The sequence below is a fragment of the Natator depressus genome, chromosome 11, assembly GCF_965152275.1.
Source record: "Natator depressus isolate rNatDep1 chromosome 11, rNatDep2.hap1, whole genome shotgun sequence".
Taxonomy (NCBI): domain Eukaryota; kingdom Metazoa; phylum Chordata; order Testudines; family Cheloniidae; genus Natator; species Natator depressus.
In genome coordinates, this window is record NC_134244.1 from 80,456,039 (window position 1) to 80,483,134 (window position 27,096).

Sequence of the window (27,096 nt, forward strand, 5' to 3'; positions counted from 1 at the left end):
AGTGCGGGAGGTTTAGGTTGGATATTAGGAAAAACTTTTTCACTAGGAGGGTGGTGAAGCACTGGAATGAGTTACGTAGGGAGGTGGTGGAATCTCCTTCCTTAGAAGTTTTTAAGGTCAGGCTTGAAAAAGCCCTGGCTGGGATCATTTAGTTGGGGTTGGTCCTGCTTTGAGAAGGGGGTTGAACTAGATGACCTCCTGAGGTCCCTTCCAACCCTAATCTTCTATGATTCTATAAAAACCATCTTGTTTGAAAACATAAGGAGGCACCTTAAGACAGGGAGCAGAAAAACTCATTGGATCCCATAGCCATGGCCCCTGAGCCAACTGTCATTGCTCATTCTCTAAAAGGGAAGCATTTTTTTTTTTTTTTTTTTAGGAGGGAGGGAAGGTGTGGAATTAAAATGTCAAGTTTAAATACAGCGTTTGCTCGGTGGTTCAGAGTGCATGGAGATAACGAATGTAGACAGACTGACCCTGATAAACACCGCAATATTTCAACTCTCCATCAACGGACACGGAAACTACTAATGGACAATTCAAGTGCAAAAACACAAGCCAGTCGTCAACTGCAGCGCTGGTTCGAGTGGGAGGGTTTACTGGGAACCCAGAACTCCGTAAACCCATGTGAACTAAGGCTCTGTCTACACTACCACTTATGTTGGTATAACTTATGTTGCTTGGGGGTGTGAATAAGCCACCCCCCTGAGCAAGATAAGTTACACTGATCTAAGCACCAGTGTGGACAGTGCTATGTCGGCAGGATAGCTTCTCCTGACGACATAATTAATCCACCCCCAATGAGTGACGGGAGAGCCCTCTGATGGGGCTGCACTGCTGTAAGCTCTCTAGTGTAGCCATACCCTTAGTTTTAAAATTGGAAAAAGGTTTCCATCAACTCAGATTTCAACAGCCAAAAAGGCCCATTGCAATCATCTAGTCTGAACTCCTGGATAGCACAGGCTTGGGAACTTCACCCAGCGATTGGTTCGGTTCATAGCTGTAGCATTTTGGAGACTTTAAACTCCAATCGGATTCGCACTCTGCGAATGGCAAGAGATCTTGGTGACAGCGCAGACTAAAGCCTATATTGCAGAGACGCTGGATACTACAGAACAAACTTTAACTGATGGTGTCTTGATGACTGTAGATTCTTAACTTTTTCAAATCTACTAAAAGGCAGGAGAGAGTTGACCAGGGATCTGTAAGTTGACGTTGGCATGACACCGAATGCTAATTAATGGAATTAGAATCTAAATACCTTTTTCAGTGTTGATTCAGAGGGAACTCTTTTCCTAGAAAGGAAACAGTAACAGCAAATGTAAAGAAGTTAGAATCAGAAGGAGGAACATTGCTTTTCTTATATATTTAGTTTACAGTTCTTGAAGCTCCAGTTAAATCTGGAGAGAAGGTTTATGCTGTATGTTTTGTGTCATAATGTGAGCTGTGTGGAATTTTCTGATTGGAATTATGTTCCATCTAAAGCAGGGCTTGGGGGACATGCACTTCGTCAAACAGGACTCTTGGAATTTTAGGGGAAGATTTGTTTCTTTGCTTCCGACCACTCCACACCACACAAAGACAGAGCACCCACACTGGAAAATTAAACAGAGCGCCTTTTCCAGCATTCCAAATACCAGAACTTCACATTCCAGCAGAGGGGTTTATATCACACTTGCACACGCAATGCCAAGTGAGTTACCAATGTCTGCAAAATCCTGAGGACTAGCTTATGAAAACAGTGTTGGACCTCTCAAAAAAGGACTTTTAAGGTTCACAGCAAACCCAGCAGATGTCATCTCTCCTCCACACCTCCTTAATGATTGCTGTAGGGTGGCACTCAAAGCCCAGAAGGAAAAGCTAGTAAAATATATCCTAGCACACTTACCGTTCAGCTCGCATCTCATCTGCAAGGCTAATACAATGGTCCAGGTGGCAAGAGGAGCCTCAAAACTGGCCTATGCTGAAGGGAGAGCTGGCACACAGCCATCTGGATAGGTGTGAGGACTAAGGAACTGTGTGACTGTGTTGCCAACTACTGCTGCACTCTTTGGCCCCTAGACCTGCCTCTCTCCCGTGGCAGATAAGTTTCTGAGTGGTACCCGCATATGCGCATTTCCACAGGGGGAAATGCCAAGCTCCAGCTTTGAGGCTGGAGGATCTGTTGAGGCCCACAGCCTGAGAGCTCTGCAGTGCTCCAGGCTGGTCTGGAATGGGAAACTGTAGCCCAGGTGATTGGGCACATATATTTGTCTCTAAGGACTTTCCTGCTTTACTTGCACATCTGACATTACGCTGGAACTGCAGAAGCTGATCTGAAAGCCTTGGTTGTGATCGGGGAGTTAGCAATACACTACCAAATGGAGCAAAAAGGCTGATTTTTGATCAGCCCAAGGAAATAGGCAAGCCCCCTTCCTGCCTATCTCAACATCTAACTGGGCCCCCAAGGCAGTTTTTAAAGAAGTCTTTTCACAATAGGCTTAGTGCAAGAAAAGGGAGCTGGCCAGACGTGGTTGCTTAGACAAGAGCATTGCCCTAAATTTTGGAATGCCTGGCAGCACTTTCATTCAATGATTAAAGTACTTAGCCCATAGCAGAAAATGCCGAATTATGACAGACTGAATCTGGACTGCGCTGCTAGAAGTAATGCCAGAAAGCCTAATTTTTATGACTGGTAACTAAAGCCAAATGAATCATTTATTTAAAAGAACTCTGTAACTTAGATTTTTAGAGACATATAAAATAATAATGACTTTTACTTTGCCTTTTATACTCCAACATTTTGATTTATGGTTTTATATTAGAGGAAGAAATTAGTGCTCAACAGCTGGCAATTATTATGAAATCTTTACAGTTTTAAGTGCAAAAAATACTTTGTTGTTTAAAAGTGAGCACTACCCATTTTCCTTCTCTTGGTGGTGTTTTTAAAAATATATATATTTGTTTGCTTTGATGTCAATACCTATGGAAGACCTATTTATAGAAATACAGCTGCATCAGAATGGTGTGCCTAACAGAACTGTGTATGACACGGGGATGGAAATATAAAATGAAAAAATCATAAGGATACAGGTTTTATTTCTTTTCAGTTCAGTCAAACAATCACAATCCTGTATAATATTAAGCCCCCGTTTTGATGACGATTCCCTGTTGATCTTAGAAAGGCTACCACTGCAATGTCATATTATTACAATTATTGTGGATCATTCTAAAATAAAAATGAGCTGAATTCCATGAAGAGGCAAGACGTTTCCTTAAATATTACGGTGGTTTGGTTTACTTTGAGACCATTCTCTTACACTCTAATTTCCCGACCATTTACATGTGTGTTCTTTGTGCTGCATATACAGTCAATGGTGAGCAGAGAGACTGAAAGCAGCTTCTGTATCATTCAAGTTCTGTGGTCATTCAGTGTTAGGGCTTCAAAGCACGGCGGGTTTCATTTCAGCCAGATCCACTTGTCTCCCACCTCGGAGTTGTAACCTTTGTCAAAATTGCGACCAGGAAGCTAGAGAAAAACAAAACAAGTCCGGTCAGGGCTAGGCCATTTATGATGATAAATCATTTCTTCTTCTTCTTCCACACTTCACCTCCCCACCCCCAACACCTTTGGCCAGGTTTTCAATTTAAAAAAAGACAAGTGATTTTTGGGTGCCCAATTTTCAGGGGGAGACCGCTCATTACTTCCTGAACATCAGGCCTCTTTAAAGTAACTTCAAATGGGCATCCACAATGAGAAGTTGCTTTAAAAAAAACATTGGCCAATATATCTCTTGGTTGACAGCTTCAGAAACCCGGACACCTTCCTAGGATATCCTAACAAGTAATCTTAATGAGAAGGGATCCTAAACGTTTAAAGGGTTCATTGTAGTTTGTCCCACAGAAATGGAGTAAGAGTGTAGAAACTAATCCCAAAATAAATGCAAATTAAAAATACAAAAGATGGCATGCATGAAAAATCCAGTTAATTATTACAGTAAAACATTTAAAACACATTAATATTCAGCTTTTATATGCAGATCTAACTTGAACTTATTAAAACAGAAAACTTGATCCAGGGGTCAGTGTTTTCATTGCATTGTCAATTTCCATTTAACAGACAACTGTTTCCTAATTTGCATGGAACAGATTGACAGAGCCAGAAGAGTACCCAGAAGTCACCTACTACAGGACAGGCCCAACAAAGAAAACAACAGAACGCCACTAGCCATCACTTTCAGCCCCCAACGAAAACCTCTCCAACATATCATCAAGGATCTACAACCTATCCTGAAGGACGACCCATCACTCTCACAGATCTTGGGAGACAGGCCAGTCCTTGCTTACAGACAGCCCCCCAACCTGAAGCAAATACTCACCAGCAACCACATACCACACAACAGAACCACTAACCCAGGAACCTATCCTTGCAACAAAGCCTATTGCCAACTGTGTCCACATATCTATTCAGGGGACACCATCATAGGGCCTCATCACATCAGCCACAATATCAGAGGCTTGTTCACCTGCACATCTACCAATATGATACATGCCATCATGTGCCAGCAATGCCCCTCTGCCATGTACATTGGTCAAACTGGACAGTCTCTATGTAAAAGAATAAATGGACACAAATCAGACGTCAAGAATTGTAACATTCAAAAACCAGTTGCAGAACACTTCAATCTCTCTGGTCACTCGATTTCAGACCTAAAAGTGGCAATTCTTCAACAAAAAAAAAACCTTCAAAAACAGACTCCGACGAGAGACTGCTGAATTGGAATTAATTTGCAAACTGGATACAATTAACTTACGCTTGAATAGAGACTGGGAGTGGATGGGTCATTACACAAAGTAAAACTATTTCCCCATGTTTATCCCCGCCGCTGCCACTCCTCACTGTTCCTCAGACGTTCTTGTCAACTGCTGGAAATGGCCCACCTTGATTATCACTAGAAAAGGTTCCCCCCGCCCCCACCCCGCTCTCCTGCTGGTAATAGCTCACCTTACCTGATCACTCTGGTTACAGTGTGTATGGTAACACCCATTGTTTCATGTTCTCTGTGTATATCCATCTCCCCACTGTATTTTCCACTGAATGCATCCGATGAAGTGAGCTATAGCTCACGAAAGCTTATGCTCAAATAAATTTGTTAGTCTCTAAGGTGCCACAAGTACTTCTTTTCTTTTTGCGAATACAGACTAACATGGCTGCTACTCTGAAACATGGCAGCTAAAGTTCCTCATACCATTTATTCAGGTCTCAACAACTTCATCTGAAAACAAAGTGATGACAATCTTTGGTTGGGACACATCACAATTTTATTACTACATGCTACCTATACACAGTGTAATGCATTTCCAAATAGAATAATATATTACTTGACACACTGTCATAGAATCATAGAATATCAGGGTTGGAAGGGACCTCAGGAGGTCATCTAGTCCAACCCCCTGCTCAAAGCAGGACCAATCCCCAACTAAATCATCCCAGCCAGGGCTTTGTCAAGCCTGACCTTAAAAACTTCTAAGGAAGGAGATTCCACCACCTCCCTAGGTAATGCATTCCAGTGTTTTACCACCATCCTAGTGAAAAAGTTTTTCCTAATATCCAACCTAAACCTCCCCCACTGCAACTTGAGACCATTACTCCTTGTTCTGTCATCAGCTACCACTGAGAACAGTCTAGATCCATCCTCTTTGGAACCCCCTTTCAGGTAGTTGAAAGCAGCTATCAAATCCCCCCTCATTCTTCTCTTCCACAGACTAAACAATCCCAGTTCCCTCAGCCTCTCCTCATAAGTCATGTGTTCCAGTCCCCTAATCATTTTTGTTGCCCTCCGCTGGACTCTCTCCAATTTTTCCACATCCTTCTTGTAGTGTGGGGCCCAAAACTGGACACAGTACTCCAGATGAGGCCTCACCAATGTCGAATAGAGGGGAACGATCATGTCCCTTGATCTGCTGGCAATGCCCCACCATATAGATCCCAAAATGCCACTGGCCTTCTTGGCAACAAGGGCACACTGTTGACTCATATCCAGCTTCTTGTCCACTGTAACCCCTAGTTCCTTTTCTGCAGAACTGCTGCCGAGCCATTCGGTCCCTAGTCTGTAGCGGTGCATGGGATTCTTCCATCCTAAATGCAGGACTCTGCACTTGTCCTTGTTGAACCTCATCAGATTTCTTTTGGCCCAATCCTCTCATTTGTCTAGGTCCCTCTGTATCCTATCCCTACCCTCCAGCGTATCTACCACTCCTCCCAGTTTAGTGTCATCTGCAAACTTGCTGAGGGTGCAATCCACACCATCCTCCAGATCATTTATGAAGATATTTAACAAAACCGGCCCGAGGACCGACCCTTGGGGCACTCCACTTGATACCGGCTGCCAACTAGACATGGAGCCATTGATCACTACCCGTTGAGCCCGACAATCTAGCCAACTTTCTATCCACCTTATAGTCCATTCATCCAGCCCATACTTCTTTAACTTGCTGGCAAGAATACTGTGGGAGACCGTGTCAAAAGCTTTGCTAAAGTCAAGGAAGAACACGTCCACTGCTTTCCCCTCATCCACAGAGCCAGTTATCTCATCATAGAAGGCAATTAGATTAGTCAGGCATGACTTGCCCTTGGTGAATCCATGCTGACTGTTCCCGATCACTTTCCTCTCCTCTAAGTGCTTCAGCATGGATTCCTTGAGGACCTGCTCCATGATTTTTCCAGGGACTGAGGTGAGGCTGACTGGCCTGTAGTTCCCAGGATCCTCCTCCTTCCCTTTTTTAAAGATGGGCACTACATTAGCCTTTTTTCAGTCGTCCGGGACTTCCCCCGATCGCCATGAGTTTTCAAAGATAATGGCCAATGGCTCTGCAATCACATCCGCCAACTCCTTTAGCAATCTCAAATGCACCGCATCCGGCCCCATGGACTTGTGCTCGTCCAGCTTTTCTAAATAGTCCCGAACCACTTCTTTCTCCAGAGAGGGCTGGTCACCTCCTCCCCATGCTGTGCTGCCCAGTGCAGTAGTCTGGGAGCTGACCTTGTTCGTGAAGACAGAGGCAAAGAAAGCATTGAGTACATTAGCTTTTTCCACATCCTCTGTCACTAGGTTGCCTCCCTCATTCAGTAAGGGGCCCACAGTTTCCTTGACTTTCTTCTTGTTGCTAACATACCTGAAGAAACCCTTCTTGTTACTCTTAACATCTCTTGCTAGCTGCCACTCCACGTGTGATTTGGCCTTCCTGATTTCACTCCTGCATGCCTGAGCAATATTTTTATACGCTTCCCTGGTCATTTGTCTCGTAAGCTTCTTTTTTGTGTTTAAGATCAGCAAGGATTTCACTGTTAAGCCAAGCTGGTCGGCTTCCATATTTACTATTCTTTCTACACATCGGGATGGTTTGTCCCTGTAACCTCAATAAGGATTCTTTAAAATACTGCCAGCTCTCCTGGACTCCTTTCCCCCTCATGTTATTCTCCCAGGAGATCCTGCCCATCAGTTCCCTGAGGGAGTCAAAGTCTGCTTTTCTGAAGTCCAGAGTCCGTATTCTGCTGCTCTCCTTTCTTCCTTGTGTCAGGATCCTGAACTCGAGCATCTCATGGTCACTGCCTCCCAGGTTCCCATCCACTTTAGCTTCCCTTTTAAATGGAAACCAGCCTTCTGGATAGATTTTAGACAGCTCTCCCCTTAACATTCTAGAAAGCTCAGTTCTGCCCAAGCATCTCACGTCCCCTTCAAGTGGGATCCCAATGGACCCTCCAGCTGGCATGATCCAACTTTTTAGATAGTTACTTATCTAAAAACAGTTCTGGCTGACCATTTCTGTGGTATAGCCCAGGCCCAACCCTCTAGGATGTGTCGGCCTAAGACCACAAGGGAAAGGGAAGCTGATCAGGACTTGGAGCTGACAGGTAAGAGGAATGAGTGGAGAGAAGAGTGCAAGTGTGAAAACCAAGGAACAGGTGGGGAGTGCAGAGAAAAGGGGAGTGGCCAGGATTGCTAGGAAAGGAGATAGCGCAGCAGGATAAATCCTAACTTGAGAGAGGACAGGAAGGGGGGTTATAGATGGAAGTAAAGCAAAGGTGCATGGGAAGAGCTGAACAAGAATCCTATTGCTTGGTAGGATAGGAAGCTTTAATGGGAAGCAACTCTGGGATCCATGTCTGAGCTGGGCAGGGGATCAGCAGACCTTCTGAGCGTGAGCAAGAGCGTGGAAAATTCAAGTGTAACATTAAAAAAGACAATCCCTTTATGGACAGTCTCATGCAGTTTCTCAGTACACACACAACTGTTCTACTTCAAGAACTACTTCCTGCAAGGAGGTGGAAGGAAAGAAGCGCAGGCAGACTTGCGGAGCAATGCCAGGACAGCACAGTCCCCTGCCTGTGCACGTGAACAGAAAGTAGAACCAAAGCATTACACAGCCTACATTTTCAGTATCCAAGAACAGCACAAAGCCACCCCAGAGTACACAGTGAAAAATCCAACTGCAATACAGAATTAAATTTCAAGCTGCTAAGATTTTGGGGTGGGAGCCGTGGGGTGTTTCGAGTATCAGCATTTTTAAAGGGTTACAAATTATAGTGTCTAAGACCAGGCCTAAACTAGGAAAGGTTTGCTGAGATAGCTATCCTGACAGAACAGATATTGGCAAAAAGGTGCTCTGGCTGTCAAAGCTTATTTCAGTTCCCCAAGTGAAAGAAGGTACATCAGCAAATGCACTTTTATGCCACTAAAACTTCGGCTTTATAAGGCCTATGGTCGGTATAGAAACATAAGAAAAGTTACACCCCTAGCCAATATTAATAAACTAGTGAAAGTTTTAACACAGACCCAGTGCAAACTAACACACCCAGTAGAGAGACAACGTGGGTGAGGTAATACCTGATTGGACCAGCTTCTGCTAGTGAGAGAGACAAGCTTTCGAACTTACACAGGAGCTCTTCTTCTGGTCTTGGGATCAACATATCTATAATATTGAACGTACTCAGTAGACACATACTGAGGCCTGAGTCTACAGTCCGATCCATATGGGTGAAACCAGACATCAAATACCTACTTTGGCAACAAATCCCCCAAATCCAGTGAGAGGCCAAACAGAGGTAAATACATCTCAGCCTTTTTAAACTCCGAGCTGTTAACAATGCCTTTGAAGGAGGCACGGACAATGACCTAAGAATGACAGAAGTTCTCAGGTTCCTATTTGCAGGCCCCATTAGATAACAAAAGCCGTCTACCCCTCTAATGAGTTGGTACATAACTATCATCAAATATACAAAGTACATCACCGTTCTGTAAGATGATGCTCAGCATGTGAAGAAAACGTAACTGTAAAAATCTACTGTGATCTCAACGATTTCTTTTTAAATGCCAAACATTGATCTCTGATGTACAAAACACTTTCCTGCCTCGTTTCCCCACACAGATAGCGGTGATATAGCAAGAACCACAGGCTTATCATTTTTCTTTTTTTAAAGAACAAATGAAGTCTGAACAAAGAACTATTTAGAGTAAGTGCACCTGTTCACAGCATGGGAAGAGGGGTCCAAATAGGTATTCATGTGGTCGATAGCAGTTTGCTATGCCACAGAGTATTTATGTATTTAACAAAAATGGCCTCATCCTGGATTAAGGTAAGAAAGCAACGTCTGTTACGACAGAGATCAAATGAGTCACAAATAGTTTCCATGTCTTGAACACGAACACACACACACCCCACCTAGTAGAAAGTATTACAAGTCACCCTTGATCAGATTCTCTAAGGTTTTTAATTTAAAAGTTGCCTCTTAATGTCTTGTCTAAATATCAGATGCAATCATGCAGTCCTGTTAACAGCAACTCCTGCTGACTGAAGAGCAGATTTGTGATAGCAAGTCATTTGTTTCCATCTCTGCAACACAAATTTACAGTGGAAAGCTGGAGAAAAAAAAATCAATCTCTCAGGGCATCAGGGCTGGTGTGTTCAGCCTGCATCTATTAATTCTAGCACAAAAATTGCTCTCCCCAGCCTTGTTAAGGCAGATTTAAAGAAATTCCCAGATTATTAAAGCAAAGGGGGTCTCTGGGAAAAAAACCATGAATTTTATTATTTCATTTCTGAGTAAATATCCACTCTAAAAAACCCCATATTGTACCCCCACCACAGTTCAAATTATCCAGTACAAAGATGCCATGTGTTTTTTGTTAGAGATATAAAGTACATCAAAGCCATTGTTATAATATGTATTCATTGAAGGAGGGACTGAGTTGTTCAGTCAGGCTTTCACATTGGGCCTTGGCAAAGACATTTGTTAAAATACAGAGCCAAGATTGTATGAATTTGAGGACGTATTACTAGACAGGCTCTTAAATTGCTAAAAATTCAAAGGGAAAATAATACAGTTAAATGAAGTCACATATCTAGTAAGCCATGCCATGTAGCAACAACTCAGAAAACAAACCTGCAGCAATGAAGTGGATACAAGAGGACTTAACTGAAAAAGTGATGTAACTCCAAAATTATTACAGGAATATAGATATGGTTTGTTCTGAGCACACTTCACAGAGGATGCCACCTTCCTGTGAATGTAGAATGACTGAGAAAATATTTTCCAGTGATTCTAGTGAAGTCCTTTTATGTCATTTAAACATGCATTTAAAAATAACTTGTGAGTAAGTACAGTTTAGTCATAAGTCAACTTTTTTTCTTTATGCAATAGGCAGAAGAAGTACTTGAAATGCACTGCATCTCAGTCCCATTCCCTGTCCTCCCCCCCAAAAAAACAAAACAAAACAAAAAAAACAACAACAACCTGGGCTCCTAGGAAGGGGTTCCATCTTACCTACCTACACCCACACCTTTTTGGTCAGAGGTGCGGAAAGATCGTCCTGATTACCCTCTACATTCCCTTTTGGTCTAACAGGAGTTAGAAAAGTTCTAAGTCTCATGGATAATAAAAAGAAAAGGAGTACTTGTGGCACCTTAGAGACTAACAAATTTATTTGAGCATAAGCTTTCGCGAGCAGCTCACGAAAGCTTATGCTCAGATAAATTTGTTAGTCTCTAAGGTGCCACAAGTACCCCTTTTCTTTTTGCGGATACAGACTAACACGGCTGTCTGAAACCTGTCATTATGCAATGGATAATAAACAATTTCTCAGAGAGCAGTAATGAAAATCAGTTAATCCACATAATTAATGAGAGTGGCTGGCCCGTTTGCAGTACTGCTCTGTGCCTGAGAAAAACTAGTCGATTTCACTAAGGCTTGAATTAGACTAAAGGGAAGATGCAGCTGACTGGCAAGGTAAAAATCAGAACAAGCGTCTCCTCATACAATTAACAGGGAAACATTTAGGGCCAGGATTTTGTCCCAATTACATCTGTTTTGTGATGACATGAATGGCCAGCCAAAGAATCCCCAGTTTAGAGGATTTCTCCGGTGGGGCAGAAGCAGCATAGTTGAACCTATGCCACCCTCTCTTGTAGCCTTTGGCATAGGGTGTGCGGCCAGGGAAAGGGTTGTAGCTGGAACACTGCTATCTCTGCCTATCCCCAACTGTTTGAATTGCCCCTGGGAACAAAGGCAACCTGAAGTGCCATGATTAGGGAGGGAGGAGAGGTATGAAACACAGACAAAGCCACCTTTGTCCTTTTAATTCCTCCTGGGCCTTGCACTGCACACAGCATGGCCGGATCTGTGGACTCTGTCATTACACAGGGCTTGGCTTCACTTGTGAGTTAGAGCGCATTAAAGCAGCCCCAGGCACCCTAACTCATGACACATCCACACTGGCAAGGCACGTAGAGCGCGCAGACTCCGCAGCTGGAGTGCTCCTGGTAATCCACCTCCACGAGAAGCATAACGCTTTCTGCGCCCCAGCAGGAGTGCCACGGCGCCAGTGTGGACGTCCGGGTCTATTAATGCGCTCTGATCGGCCTCCAGAAGTATCCCACAATGCCTGTTCTAGCCACTCTGGTCATCACTTTGAACTCTACTGCCCTGCCCTCAAGTGACCAACCGTCAGACCCACCCTTTAAATTCTCTGGGAATTTTGAAAATCCCCTTCCTGTTTGCTCATTCAGGCGTGGAGTGCTCTCAGCGAATCTTTCCAGGTGACCATGCCTCCATGCGCCAGGCAATCCCCACGATGGACCAATGGTGAGGTGCTGGACCTCATCAGTGTTTGGGGGGAGGAAGCTGTCCAGTCCCAGCTGTGCTCCAGCCATAGGAATTAGGATACCTTCGGGCAGATACCAAGGGACATGATGGAAAGGGGCCATGATCGGGACGCACTGCAGTGCAGGGCTAAAGTGAAGGAGCTGGGGAATGCCTACTGCAAAGCCCGCAAGGCAAACCACCGCTCCGGTGCTGCCCCTGCAACCTGCCGTTTCTACAAAGAGCTGGACGCAACACTTGGGGGTGACCCCACCTCCACTCTGAAGGCCACCACAGACACTTCAGAGCCCAGTGCAACAAGGCAGGAGGAGGTGGAAAGCGGGAGCAAGGGTGCTGAGGAGGAGGGGGACAGCCCGGCATCCCTAGATACATGCATCCAAGAGCTATTTTCAAGCCAGGAGGAAGGTAGCCAGTCACAACGGACAGTGCTTGTGGAAGAACACACAGCAGAGGAGGTGCCCGGTAAGCGGCTTTTATTTTGGGAAGGAAGTTGTTTGGTGAGGGCTCTTGGGGCAAAGAGCGTTAGGGCTGCATGCATGTCTCGATGCGGAACAGGGCACTGATGTGCTCTCTCACATCGCAGTAATCGGCCTCAGTGATCTCTTCAAAGGTCTCATGCAGAAGCTGGGCAATCCACTTGTGCAGGTTCCTTGGCAGAGCTACTGTGCTCCTTGTCCCAGTAAGGCTAACATGTCTGCGCCACTGTGCCATGAGGCAGGGGGACCATTGCTGCACACAGAAAAGCTGCATATGGACCAGGGCGGAAGCCGCATTGTAGTAGAAGACCCTCCCTTGCTTCCCAGGTCACCCTCAGCAGTGAGATATCTTCCAGAACGAACTCATCCTGTGGAAAATGTGGGGACAGTGTTCAGTATAGGGGCCCCCTGCAGCTGTTGGCGCTCCCCAAGGCACAGAACCCCAGAGGACAGTACGGCCGTGAAACAAATCAGCCCCCCTTGCCCCTGTGCTTACTCATCATTTTGGGGCTCCTGTAGGTTATGTGCGCTCGCTTTGGGATGGGCAATTTCTGCTACTGTTTACACTGTGCTTGTCTTTAAGTACAGGCGAATCATTGCTCTGTCTGGTGTGAACAATGCTGCCTCTGTTAAGTGTTGCATTTTGGCTTTACAGATGCAACCTTGAGATCCCAGCCATCCTTGTTATCAACGGCCGAAAGACTCCAAAGAATCAGGAAGCGTCCACAAAGAAGCAAAGAGGACCTGCTGCGTGAAGTAATGCAGCAGTCCCTTAATGAAAATCAAAAAGTGCAGGAGTGGTGGGAGAGTGAAAGGTGGGTCCGCCAGCAGAATGCGGATCACTGGCATCAAAGCACAGAGCGGCTGCTAAGCATCATGGAGAGCCAAGCGGACTTGATATAGGCGCTCGTAGCAATACAGGCAATTCCATGCCTCCTCCCCCCCTCCCCCGCAGCCCTTGTCCCAAAACTCTCTCTCTTGTTCCCCCATGTCACCGCCAACCCACTTTCCCCAACATCTATGTTCTTATCACCACCAGCTGCCTCCAACACCTATAGCTTCATCACCCAGCCCTGCAAACTACGACCCTTACCCACAGCACTCAACCTCCATCACCATGCATTTTAGCCAACCTGAAGTGCAGCACTCATTACACGGCACTCCAGACAGGAAGGCTGAGTATGATAACAGGACATACACAAATCTGTGATTGTACCGTTCCCCACCCCACCCCCTTCCCTCGTCCCACACAGCACAGATATGTCATGCCCTTTGTTTCCCAAGCAGTTGTGTTTCTTTTCAAGAAATTAATTTTCTTTTCAAGAAATGAATTTTTTGGCTTTGAAAACATTCTTTATGATTGCATTAAGTAAAAGATACCATAGCCCAGGAAAGCAACAGGCACTGCAAGTCAGTGCATCATAGTAGCAAAAACAGATTCCTATTAACATTGGAACCACTGCACTTCACTCCTGTGCAGGACACCAGACATTACTGAATTGCTCACTCAAGGCATCCCTAATCCTTGCAGCCCCGCACTGGGCCCCTCTAACAGCCCTACTCTCTGGCTGTTCAAATTCAGCCTTCAGGTGTTGAACCTCTGAGGTCCATGCCTGAGTGAATCTTCCACCCTTCTCTTCACAAATGTTATGGAGGGTACAGTACGCAGATATAACCACGGGGATGTTGTCTTTGGCCAGGTCCAGCTTCCCATACAGACAGCGCTAGCGGCCATTTAAACGGCCAAAAGCACACTCCACAGTCATTCTGCACCAACTCAGCCTGTTGTTGAACCACTCCTTGCTGCTTTCAAGGAGGCTCCCTGTGTAGGGTTTCATGAGCCACGGCATTAAAGAGTAAGCGGGATCTCCAAGGATCACAATGGGCATTTCAACTTCCCCTAAGGTGATCTTCTGGTCTGGGAAGAAAAGTCCTGGCTTGCAGCTTCCTGAACAGGCCTGTGTTCCGAAAGATGTGTGTCATGCACCTTTCCAGACCAGCCTGCGTCAATGAAACAATGTCAATGAAACGCCAACGGTGATCCACAAGCACCTGGAGAACCACAGAGAAATACCCCTTCCGATTTATGTACTCTGAGGCTAGGTGGGCTGGTGCCAGAACTGGAATATACGTCCCATCTATTGCCCCTCCACAGTTAGAGAAACCCATTTGTGCAAAGCCAGCCACAATGTCACGCACGTTACCCAGAGTCATAGTTCTTCTGAACAGGATGCGATTAATGGCCCTGCAAACTTGCATCAACACGATTCCAACGGTCGACTTTTCCACTCCAAACTGGTTAGCGACCGATAGATAGCTGTCTGGAGTTGCCAGCTTCCAGATTGCAACAGCCACCTGCTTCTCCACTGGCAGGGCAGCTCTCAATCTCGTATCCTTGCGCCGCCGGGTGGGGGCGAGCTCATCACATAGTCCCATGAAAGTGGCTTTTCTCATCTGAAAGTTCTGTAGCCACTGCTCGTCATCCCAGACTTGCATGATGATGTGATCCCACCACTCAGTGCTTGTTTCCCGAGCCCAAAAGCAGCGTTCCACTGTGGTCAGCATGTCCGTGAATTCTAGTACATCTCCCTTGCAAAACAGAAATGCGCCTTCCAGCATAGTCACTGCTGAGTAATGCAAAATATAAGAATGGCCATACTGGGTCAGACCAAAGGTCCATCTAGCTCAGTATCCTGTCTTCCAACAGTGGCCAATGCCAGGTGCCCTGAGGGAATGAACAGAACAGGTCATCACCAAGTGATCCATCGCGTCGCCCATTCCCAGCAAAGCCTTTTCTACTATCCTAGCAGAGAGAAGTATGAGACCAGGAATCAAGCCTGGATCTCCCACGTAACACTGCACTGAATTAATTAAACTTGACCAAAGGGCCCACCTTAACAAAAGTATGTTACACATCAACTCCTCAAACTGAATTGCTGCTCCGAAGACAGAACTGACTCATACAAAGGAATTAATTTGTTCAGATTTTTAAAAAGCAAAATTACATAAAAAATAAAAGATCACTTTAATAATTAAATTAAAAACTATACCACAGAAGTGTGTGTCAAGACCATGAATATGATGAAATGCCCCTTTAAAATGGTATATGTTGTAGAATAATGAACAGCTTCAACGAGGTGTTTACGGTACACTACAGTTGCATTTCACAGATCCTCAAAAAAAGTGAAAATCAGACATGCAGAGCCAGAGCTGCCTGAGAGTTTAAACAATCTGGAAATGTCTAAATCCATCATGGAGTTTGGAGCCTGTCTTATTTTCCAGAATTTCTGGACCAAAGAGAAGAACTACTCTCCTTCCCCCAACTCCTTGGCTGCTTTCATTACACCGCTATGCTTAACAGCTAAAATAGGTCCATAAATAACAGGGTTTGAACACTGTTGATCAAAGAGTATTTAAAAACACAAGGCATCACTCTGGAAAGCACAAAGGCTTGTACCAATCTCCAAGCCTTTTCATTTGCTGACCATTTATAGTAAGTACCATAGCAGCACCTGTCATTGCTGCTATTAGTTAAGGTCTATTGCTTTTTCCATTAGAAGCCCTGGTTTTCAGAGGTTTATAGCTAAGGTGGTTTATTTTAGCTGGCTGTAAAGTAAAGCGCATGGTTTTCACTTCAGATACCATTTCTTCTTAGAACGCTTTAAATATTGGTTGTGCTAGACGTATTGGGGTAGGCTTGGTATTACTTGCTCCAGTGCAAAATTATAGAAAATTAGTAGAAAATAAAAAACCTGTAAGCCAGATACACATGCTTCAGAAGAATAGCATACTAATTAGGATGCTAATTTTTAAGGCGCTGCTACAGTTCCTGATTTTGGCAGAACTCCCAATGAAGTCAATGGGTTTTTTAGCCTGAATAAGGAGTACTGACCTAATATTAAAGTAACCTATTCTTCATGGAAGTAAAAAAAGTTACAATATGAACAGACGAGCAACTATCCTGCTACACTGACAGACTCGTTAGTAGAACAGTTATTAATTATCTCTGGTTTCCTCTTGGTTCTTAATGCATAAAATGTGTCAAGATTCTCATCAGTGATTTCATTTTGGGCGCCCAACTTGACACCACCTTAAAGGGCCCTGATTTTCAAAGGGTGGGTCTTGGCCTAATACATGTATAGACAAGCATGAAAAGGGTGATCTAAGCTGCAGTTATGATGCCAATATAAGCAAGAGTAATGTCAGGGCAATCCAAATATTTTCTATATTATTGCTAAAAAATAAAGAAAATGAAAATCATACAATTTTTTTTTAAAGTAACACGGACGTTCACAACACTTTTTCTTGCTGATATGTTCTGAAATTTTACATAGATGTATGTTGCTGCATATAAACTGAGCTGTATTGTAAAGATTTTGGTCATCAATTAGAAATTATGAGTCTTCTCTGCTGGCATATCCAGAATGCTGAAAAACAACATCTGTAGTTCCAGCAGCATAAGAGTACAATGCCAGGTGAAATATTTTCCATCCAATACTCATATTGGGTCAACAGTCAGAAAACTACTTAAGATATTCGAGTGCTGAGAAGAGTCATTAACAATGACATCTCTGGGACGCCTTGTTTGTATTCTTTCACCGATTAACTTACCAAACTTGCTCAAATTAATAGTTGATTTCTCCAACTATCAGCACTATAGACAACCTAGAGTACAGCTGTGTTCTTGCTTTTACAACACTGCCAGTAATAAAGATTCAGGCAGCAGAATTTAGCTGATTAAAAGAGATTAGTAACAAAATTATATACTTCTATAATGGCAAATCACTACAACATCTATTCTAGGCGCTGATATGCACAGCGGAACAGAATCCACCTTGCTCTTTCTTAGCAGAACAGTGCTAATAGTAAACATTGACTTTAGTCAGTAAGGTAATACCTAGCTCTTATCTAGCACTTGTCATCAGTAGATCTCAAAGCACTTTACGATACAATACAGTATCATTATCCCCAGTTTACAGATGGGGAAACTGAGGCACCGGGAGATGACGTGTCTTGTTGCAGGTCACCCATCAAGCCAGTGGCAGAGTGGGGAGCAGACCCAGACCACCACATGACACCACAGGGAGAAGCTGTAGAACCAACTGACTAGTGCCATGCTGAATAAAGTGATTATTGTAACTGGGTATTTATTTTTCTGATTAGTCAGTACTAAAATGCATCTGAAGCCTCTTACCTCTAGGCTAACTTATGGTTAGTGCCACATTAACATATTTTAGCAAGGTAGCAGCAGGCTTTAGAAATGCCAGTTTTAATGCCAGAAAGTTAGCTCTACACATAATTCAGTTTGTGTGTTGTCGGAAGTGCTTCTCATCAGTGAGAGCTTTCAAAACAATGTACTTCACAAATCAAGAAATTCAGACATTAAAACTGACCCTTCAGTTTTAGCCTATGCAAAATCCAGCATATAAACAATGCAATATTTTCAATTATTTGAAAGCCCTGCAGAATCCAGCCTTACAGAGCAAGTCAGGAATAACCAAAGGAAAAATAATGGGGCCAGTGTCCTTTGCACAGTAAAAGATCTAAAAAAAGGCAGCCTGAAGTCTTTCCCCATTCTAAGAAATAGTTTCTAGCCTAAGAGATACTAGGATCATCATCAAATTTTGTCCTCCCTGATTTTGCTAGCCTCCTGGGTGGCCCAGAGGAGGGGAGTTGAGCTCTCTCATCCCAGAAGTGAAATAGCTGGGATTTTAATCTTTAACAAAACTTTCTTCACAGCTATTTGTTTGAGTTAAATAGGCATATCTGAGGAATCACCTCTCCCCACATCATGCTGCCATAGTGGTCAGTAGAAACACTCAAGCTGGATCTCCCTTGTTATAAAGGAGGCACTCTCTGTGAGGGCTACAGAACTCTGGAACTTGCTTGGTCCAATACAGCCTGAATATGGTGACTTTACAGGCATGCTGCAAAAGACATCCGCTCAACAGGGTCGTTGGAGGGGGCTGACGGCACGCTTCTCACAATGATGAAGAGAGAGGTTTGGGGTTTTTTTTAGGTTTCTTGCTGACCGAGTTCCTGTTTGAAATGAATATTTTAATGGTGCTGGCATTTTATTTTATTGTATTAGTAATGATGCATCATGGAATCCAAATCCTTGGATAGATAATTTTATCATTTAAATTTAAATAAACCAACTGGTGCTACGAAAAATTCCCCAAAAAGTTTTGAAGCAGTCTACCAAGCCTTCAAACTCATCACTTAGACTGGTTTCACTTCCTTTGTACTCTACTTTATAATCCTACCATTTCTCTAGCTGTCTACAGATTCTAAAGCAAAAAGCAAAGCAGAACAAACAAACAAAAATTTTATGCTCCATTTTATAAGTGAAGAAAAGAAAAGCACAGAACACCCATTTTCCCCCTTTGCAGGTCAGCTTTAAAGATAGTTTGGTAGTTCATTTAAAATCTACTGGGTTTTGTTTGTTAGACTCATAAGGATATTTTTATCAGACAACAGTACTTTCATATAATATGCACAAACATTAAATTTGATGGCAAGAACAATTTTATTTACTCTAGTTTGGAATCTGCTAAACAAGTAATTTTGAAGAGACAAATATTTCACAAAGCAGAACACTTAGAGATTAGAGCCTTTTCTTGCTTATTGCACGTCTGTCTTTATTAAACTTTTTCTTCCTAGCTCTGAGAACAGACCGCGCTCTGTATTAAAGCTGTCAAATATCTCCATTAAAATAAAAAATGGAAAGGGAGACCTTGATCCAGAAAAATGAAAACAACTAAAGATGGCAAAGGAAAAAATAGCAGGGGGGAGAAAACAGAAGATGGTGTTGCCATAGCAGCTGTCTTTGATAAAGTCATACGTAAGAAGGGAGGGAGTTACCCTAACAATAATTAGCCTCCTTAATTTTGGAAAAACAGAGAGAGGCTAAACTGAAACACAATTTACAATGTAATTACTTACATTAAAGAAAAAGAGCTGCAGTGTTCTAAAAACATTGACAATGTCTGGCTTGGAAATAATTTTTTCTTTTCAACTTATTGAGGACATTTTCTGTGTAGGTAACATGGTGTTTGTTTCAATCACCATATCTAAAATCTGAGATCAATGGCCAAAATGTTTATTATTCCACAGTACAATTATTTTGGAGTTAACCCTACATGTATTATTCTGACACAACCTCCCTGTTGCTCACCCGGACTCTGGAATCCCCAGCATCTAAAAGTATTTTCTCTGTGGTGACCTTGTAAAGGGAGGATTAGTATGGAAGCCCTGAGAGTGCTCTGTACTAATGAAGAAGGATGGGAAGATTGGAGGCCTGCCTGAGTGTTTATTCCCATTCTAGGCATCATCTCCACCCCAACCAGAGCTGCTAGAATGTGTCTGAGTAGCACTTCACACAAAGTGAGGGCCCAGGCTGTATCTTCTTGGGGAGTATCACTATACAGTAAAAGTATCTCTCTTTATAGAAGTCTTATCTTTAGGGTTTGGGTTTTTTTGCTGGGGAAGGAGGAGTAGGCATTCAGTGAAATTGAATGGTGGTAAATTCAAAACTAATCAAAGGAAATACTTTTTCACACAACATGTAATTAGATTGTGAAACTAATTGCCACAAGATGTCATTAAACAAGATTCTAAGAGGGAATGGACATTTGTAAGGATGACAAGAATATCCACAATTATGTCAGTTAATGCCTAAATAAATGGGAAGAGATATTAAACTTCACGTTTCAGGGCTTAAGCTAGATCTCTAATAGGGATCAACACAAGAGTTACAGGGAGACAAGTTATCCTACATTTGTCTGCTCAAGGGTTTCTTAGACCCTCCTCTAAAGCAGCTGGTTTAGGTACCGTAGGAGACAGAACACTGGACTAGACAAACCACATGTCTGATCCAGTAATGCAATAGCTATGTTTTCTTCCTGTTCATAGACAAATGAGAAGGGTCTTCCATCTACTGTAATTATAATATACATTCCAGAAAAGAGACAAGTTGCTGGGCTGCATGGTTATTAATTCAGAGCTGCACTTCCAGAGAAATCCCAAGTGAACCTGACACATTGAGAATGATTTGCATGAACGAATGTACAGAGAGCAGTGGACTTCAGTACCAGCCTCAGACTTGAGGATACTAGTGATAATTAGCCCCCACTAATTTTCTTTAGTTCTCAATTAACAGCAATATCAAAGGTTTTGTGTGTGTGTGTGTGTACACATGTACACAGGAAACACCAACTAGTCTTCCTGTGATCTGCAGTGAGAAGAGAGGAATTATCCAGCTCTGGTTTCTGAGATACAAATGCTGCTTGTGTTAATGTTTCCCTTCAAATAACCATCTGCCTAATTTTGGGAGAAGAGAGAGGACATGTTTGGAGGGGTGAGAAAAGAAATCCCTAGAAGGTTCCAGCAGGACTCACGGATTGAGTTTGGGAGTGTGAAGTGTAGTGTTATTTGATTCCTTCCCCTCTGCGGACACCTCTAAGTACTCCCAGTATCCCGGGAAGCCTGAGGACTTTGGAGTATTCTCTATCATTGGAAAGACAGAAGGGGCACTTGTTAAAGAATTCGCAAGTCTTTGCTGCTTCCTGTCAGAATTAACATGCTTATCTTCCAGTGATCTACATGACTTGACACAAAATTATTTTTTTTACTGAGTTTCCTTTTACCTCCCAACACACATCTTTAAATTTTATGAAAAGCTGCTGAACCGAGCCAGACAACTTACTTAATAGTAAAAGAAAGATGCAGCAAGTCTTGTCTCAGAAATGGAGAGATCATTTAATAACAACAAAAAAGAAAAAAATGGAAGGAAGGGTAGTTAAGGGTAGTTATATATAAGGGTAGTTAAATTCTAGAATCCTAATCATTGAAGGTTTTTAAGAACAGGTTGGACAAACACGAGTCAGGGATTGTCTAGGTTTATTTGGTCCTGCCTCAGTGCAGGTCCTGATGACCTCTCAAGCTCCCTTCCAGTCCAATATTTCTATGATTGAGTTTGAAAAAGGTAAAAACAAAAATTTTCTGCAGCTGCCTCACTACTGTTAAAAAAAAAAAAAAAAAAAAAAAAAAAGTTGGGTATGCCTTAAACCTTGTTCTTAGGAAGGTATTTGCACAGGTCCTCATACCGAATGAGAATTTGAAAGAAAAACAATTTCTGCCTATAATTTAAGAAACCTTGAAGCTGCCATTATTAAACAGCAAAACAGCACTGGTCTGGAAAGCCTAGAAGTTAGTAATCTATTTGTAAGCCTTGGGACTGATGATTAGTTCCAGGGTTGTGATTTTTCCCCAACCTGGGACGGACGGACGGACGGACACAAAGCGCACGGGGGGGGGGGGGGGGGGACAAGCCACATGTGAAAGGTTTATGAAATGGAGGACACACTTACAAAGGGAATTGCACAGTATTACTTCCGCTAACTTTAAACACGCACACATTGTCCAAAATGAAAAGTTTACTATTCTTGTGATGTTTTAATTACAGGATCATTAAGCCTGGAGTTACTAGCTGACTAGGCCTACAAGCTCAGACTTTCTGTAGCATTGTGCTCTGTTACGCCCCCTCCATGACACTGGCCCTGGGCTTCCCTAGCCACTTGTGGCTCGTGTGGCCCCCTAACTCTAGGGGTGTTTCCTAGTGTAGGGGCAGCTGGTTGGCTGGAGGAGGAGACGCTTCTTATGCCGCACCTATGCAGGGACAGGCCTGTGAGGAAAGGAGGGACGCTACCTAGGAGCAGACAGGTTTCAGATATGAGTGGGAGGAGGAAAGAGGGAGCTGCTGGGTCACATTTGCAGGAGGGAAGTGGGGAAGGAAGAGAAAAAGAGCCCAGAAGTTGAAGGCCAGATGGAGGGCAGATACATCATTTGGGTAGGAATCCTTCTCTAGAGCGGCCATGTGAGAGTACAGAAGGGTTATGACTATCATTTAAACATACTGGCCAAGTAAAAAGAAAAGACGAAGAGAAACAGCAGTAGGAAGTACGGCCCCAATACAGGAAAGTACTTAAGCACAGTCTCATGGGATGGTTTTGGTCCCTAAGACTACCATGCCTTTCTTGATTGGCATCAGGGAGAAACTGTGTGACTTGAGCTTCCTGTCTTCCTTTCTAGAGATGGCTTACACAGTTCTTCCTGCCAAATATCCTTCCATCATATCTGGGAAGTGGATCTCACTATTTGAAAGCCAATTTCCAACTGAGTCAGGGCACTCTTGCCTTGTTGCCGAACACAAGATTGTCAGTTACACAAGTTAGGAAAAAAGTGTATTTAGAACTCGCATCCCTAGTTCCCAATATGATGCACTGAGGTCACCTACTGAGGGAGCTCAACACACACCTACAATTCTGAACTCCACCACCACGTGATCCTTTAGCAGGGAAAGTCCGTTGTCTTACGCAAAACAGGCACAGTAGGTATAGATTAGATGATGCACTATGACAATGCACATACCAGAACACCACTATTAAATATGCAATAATGCACACAAAGGTTTCTGTTTAATTTTGAAACACAAGAATCGTAATTCTTGGAACAAATATACTTAGTCATCGAGTCCAAAGTTTCAGATTCATGATGCAAATGATGCCAAAAGCTACCATAAAGGTGTTAAGTTCAAGGAAAAAATATTTTCAGAATTAATTAGGGAGTATTCAAAGCCATCAACTGATTTGAACTTATGCAACAGCGAGAAGCCTTCTGCTATTCTAATCCCATTTACAAGCCGGAGAGAACGCTTTCTAATACAGATCTCAAAAGATGTGGAATTGTATGAACCCAGAGCATCTTTCTCTACAGCCAAGCCTGCACAGACTGAGTAGGAGCAGAGAAGGGGTAATATTCATTGGAAATTCTAAACCTGATGCATAATAGACATTTTTTTTTTTCAAAAGTTCACAGTCTCTCAAATACCAGAATTTTACACTTTAATTGTACTTACCACAAGTGTTTTCTCTAACCTTGCTAGTGCACTAATTAAACTGTTTTGACTCTGCAGATTATAGTTCACTACAACTTCCAAATACAGTTTCCTTGGACTTTTACCTGCCCTAGTTTCCCCAAGCAGCCAGCAGAGAAAAAGTTTCCACACAGTTTAAAAATATATAGACACCACCATCAGCTGGCTGTTCAATTTGTACAAACTAAGAACTTATAGTAGTAAGTCCTACAGAAATTCTGCAGAGTACCTCGAAGAGCAGGTGATGTTAATTTTCCCTAAGTCCCAGAAGACCCCATGCAGATCATACCACAGGACTGACTGCATAAAGGTAGGAAGCCAATTTCAAGCCATTATCTCCAAAACTAGCAAGGTAAGCAGCTAATTTGTTTGGGAATCTGTGGGTACATTTACTCTGAAATTAGAGGCAAGCTGGCTGACTCGGGCTTGCGGGGTTCTGGCTAAGGGGACCCTTGCAGGATCCTAGAGTCCAGGCTCCAGCCTGAGCTCAAACGTTTACACCTCAATTAAACAGTCCCTTAGATCTGAGCTTGAGTCAGCTGCCACAGGCCAGCCATGGGTTTTTAACTGCAGTGTAGACATATCGTCTGTGGGCTGCAGGAAGGGGTGCAGCAGGTTGCAGGCTCATAGGAACATGTTTAATTAAAGCAATAACATTTCACTGAACCAATAAAACGTTCACATCCTCAGCACCTACTTTTCGAAAGCAACAAGTATTTTATAGTTGTATCAAAAAAGGTGTTTCAATGGGGATTCAATTTTCTCTTTGGACTTTAAGGAATATTTTAGATTTATCAGAGGGCAGAAAGATGAATTAAAAAAGGATTTATCTTTTCGTCCAAATTTAGAGAGAGAAAAAAAGAATCAGCTTATCAACCTAATAATTGCTTCTTTATTTCCCCTAAATAGGAGCTAGATTTTAAGAAAAGTTGGGTTCTATACAAAGCCAGTACATATGATAAGAGGCCCCACTCCTGGAAAGACATCAGCATATTTATGCATAGAACTGACATAACTGAGTTATGCAGTGTGGTTCTAGCTGTACTTGCCCTGGCATATTAGGGGGACAACGTGGGCGAGGTAATAACTTTTATTGAATCAACTTCTGTTGGTGAGAAAGAAGCTTTTGAGCTACACAGAGCGCTTTATGCGTGGGCTCAAGCCTTTGCAGGGTTGGGGCCATAGTCTGGAATATCTTCTCCATTCCCACACCTTTCCTGTCCACAACATTTTCATCCCCTCCAGACATTTCTTACCGATCTGTATTGGTAATATATTTTATCAAATTCATTGCCTCCAATTGTGATTTCTGGGATGTAGCGAGGGATAGTTGTAGGGTTCACCACTTTATGTTTGTCCTCCATACTAAAAAAGGGAAAAAAACAAAAAAACCACAGTTATGTCCATCCTTCTTGGAAATAATTCAATCAACTTTGAAATTCAGAGAGATATTGGAAAACTGAAATGCATTAGTAATCTGGATGCAAAGGACAATAAAGAAGTCATTACTTCAGGCAAACCAAATACAAAAAAATGATTTTTTTCCCCCTACTTAAACTATATTTCTGCAGATGTAGGGTCCTCTTTTGGTTCTACTGTATGCATGAACAGACTGCCCCTTGCACCCTTCCCTATCCCATTTCAGTATAGCCCTTTTCCCATTTGGCCTTTATTTGAAAGAAAGGCTAACTCTTCTAATGGTAGCTCTGCAGTTGCTGGAAGCCTGGTGTGTCAGAGAGCTGCAACTACTTGCTTCTATGAACATTTCGGTTTTGTAACTCAGTAACAGATATAAATAAAACAGATGGATTTTTTGTACTCCGTTAATGTTTTGCAAATAGCATCCATGCGCTGGCATTTCATTTGCAGTGGAAGGATGCTTTTCTCATCAATATTAATCTATATTTCCAACTCTAGTGAAATGAACAAATCGCACACGTATGGCTCTGTCCCAGATAAAATTTGAGCTTAATACAATAGCTTCACATTGGTTTTTTTTTAATTGAGTTTGCTTAAATTGTGTAGATTAAGTTTAGCCCAACTAATGAAATAGAGATCTTACTTGCATTTTATTCTAAATGCATTCAAAATAATTTAATACACTCATGGTCTCCTCTTCCATTATGAGGCTATCAATATGCAGCATCTAAATTCTATTACTTTTTCAGTAAAGAGTTTGTATGAAAGTGTTTTTAAATGTACCTGGCAACATACCAGGTGATCCATGTGCACAAATATTCAACAGAACAAGAACTGGCCCAATAGTAGCTCTTGACATGGTCACATACAACACCATCTTCAATTACTGGCAATCTCTCAGCTGGTGGGATCTGAGGCTAGAGTAGAGGAAATATGCTCAATGCGTAGAGGGTGTGCTACCATTCTTCACAGCAAAACTCTGTTACCGCTGTGTGAAGCTACAGTGTTCCTTAGGTTAGCTCAGATTACGTTAGCCAATCGTTCTCTAGTCTCTTTCAACAAGATGTCATGGCAGGGGGTCATGGGAAAGAAAACAACAAGAGGGGAAACTAGAAAGACAAGTGCCAATGACAGCAGTATGTTTCCGCACTCTCCACAAGTGCCCAATTGTGATGTCTTGTACCCAGTATTCACAACCTACACACCATTGTAATAATCTTTGTGAAAAATATGCCTTGTGAGGCATCATTTGAAAACTAATCACTCACTGGTCAATAACAATGATGAAATGTGTGTAGCAACATTATATATAAAGTTATGAATTCTCCTTGAATGATGTCGGTAGCACATATTCAAACCCATGTAGCCCCAGTTAGGCAGGACTGGTCAAGCAGATCTTACAGAAATATGTGTTTACCTCAATTTACATGCAAGTTGTAAACAGGGTCCTCAGATAGTGAGAGGGAGAAGACAGGAGATAAGGAAAATCTGCATTTCAGCAGAGGTGAGAAGAAATTGTGTGCAACCTCTTTCACCACCGGACACCATGTTGCCTTCTTTACTGTCTGAATGAACTTTAATAGGATAGTCCTCACTACAATGTATTTCAAAGGATGACTGAACTATGAAAGTGATGGGCAAAATGCCCCAAGTTCTCTCTCCCTATCCATCTCTCTCTTTTCACCTCAGATGACAAAAGAAACAGGTGTTGGACTTTGGAAGTAGATGCCAACCTGAGAATTTGATCAATAATGTTAGTGGGAATGGACTTCAACTTGACCCAAATCTAGTTTACGTTTAAAAAGCATTTTATCTTTATTTCTCTTGTAACCACTGCTCACTTAAATGCCTTATACTGGTACTCACAAACGCTTTATAGTGAAATAAACTTGTTTTATTCTTTAATTAAAACAAATCCAGTGTTGTCTTTAAACAAAATTGTGTAGGTAACTCCATTTAGAGTAGCAAACTGTTGTATATGGATCTACTTAGAGGGCAATGGGACCATCTGGACTGTCCAGGAGAGGGCTGGACAGTGCAGAACACATGTTTTTTTGGGGAAAACCCAGGGCTGGCAGTGTGTTGGGGTCACCCTGCAGGCAGTAACCAAGGCTGCTAGAAGCCAG

The 27,096-nt window shown here is 42.8% G+C and overlaps 1 protein-coding gene across 3 annotated transcripts in view; it reads right to left on the reverse strand.

Moving 5' to 3' along the window:
- Positions 1-3,082: 3,082 nt before the first annotated feature.
- The window catches only part of NDUFA10 (NADH:ubiquinone oxidoreductase subunit A10), an 83,044-nt gene continuing 59,030 nt past the window's right edge, over positions 3,083-27,096 (reverse strand). The window contains exons 9-10 of one of the 3 annotated variants that reach the window (XM_074968268.1): positions 24,808-24,916; positions 3,084-3,508 (exon numbers count right to left, since the gene is read on the reverse strand). In XM_074968268.1, coding sequence (XP_074824369.1) covers positions 3,440-3,508; positions 24,808-24,916 — 178 coding nt within the window. In that variant the 3' untranslated portion in view covers positions 3,084-3,439. Of the gene's footprint in view, positions 3,509-14,242; positions 15,341-24,807; positions 24,917-27,096 lie in introns of those variants that run through there. The other 2 variants (XM_074968269.1, XM_074968270.1) reach the window with 2 other exon arrangements.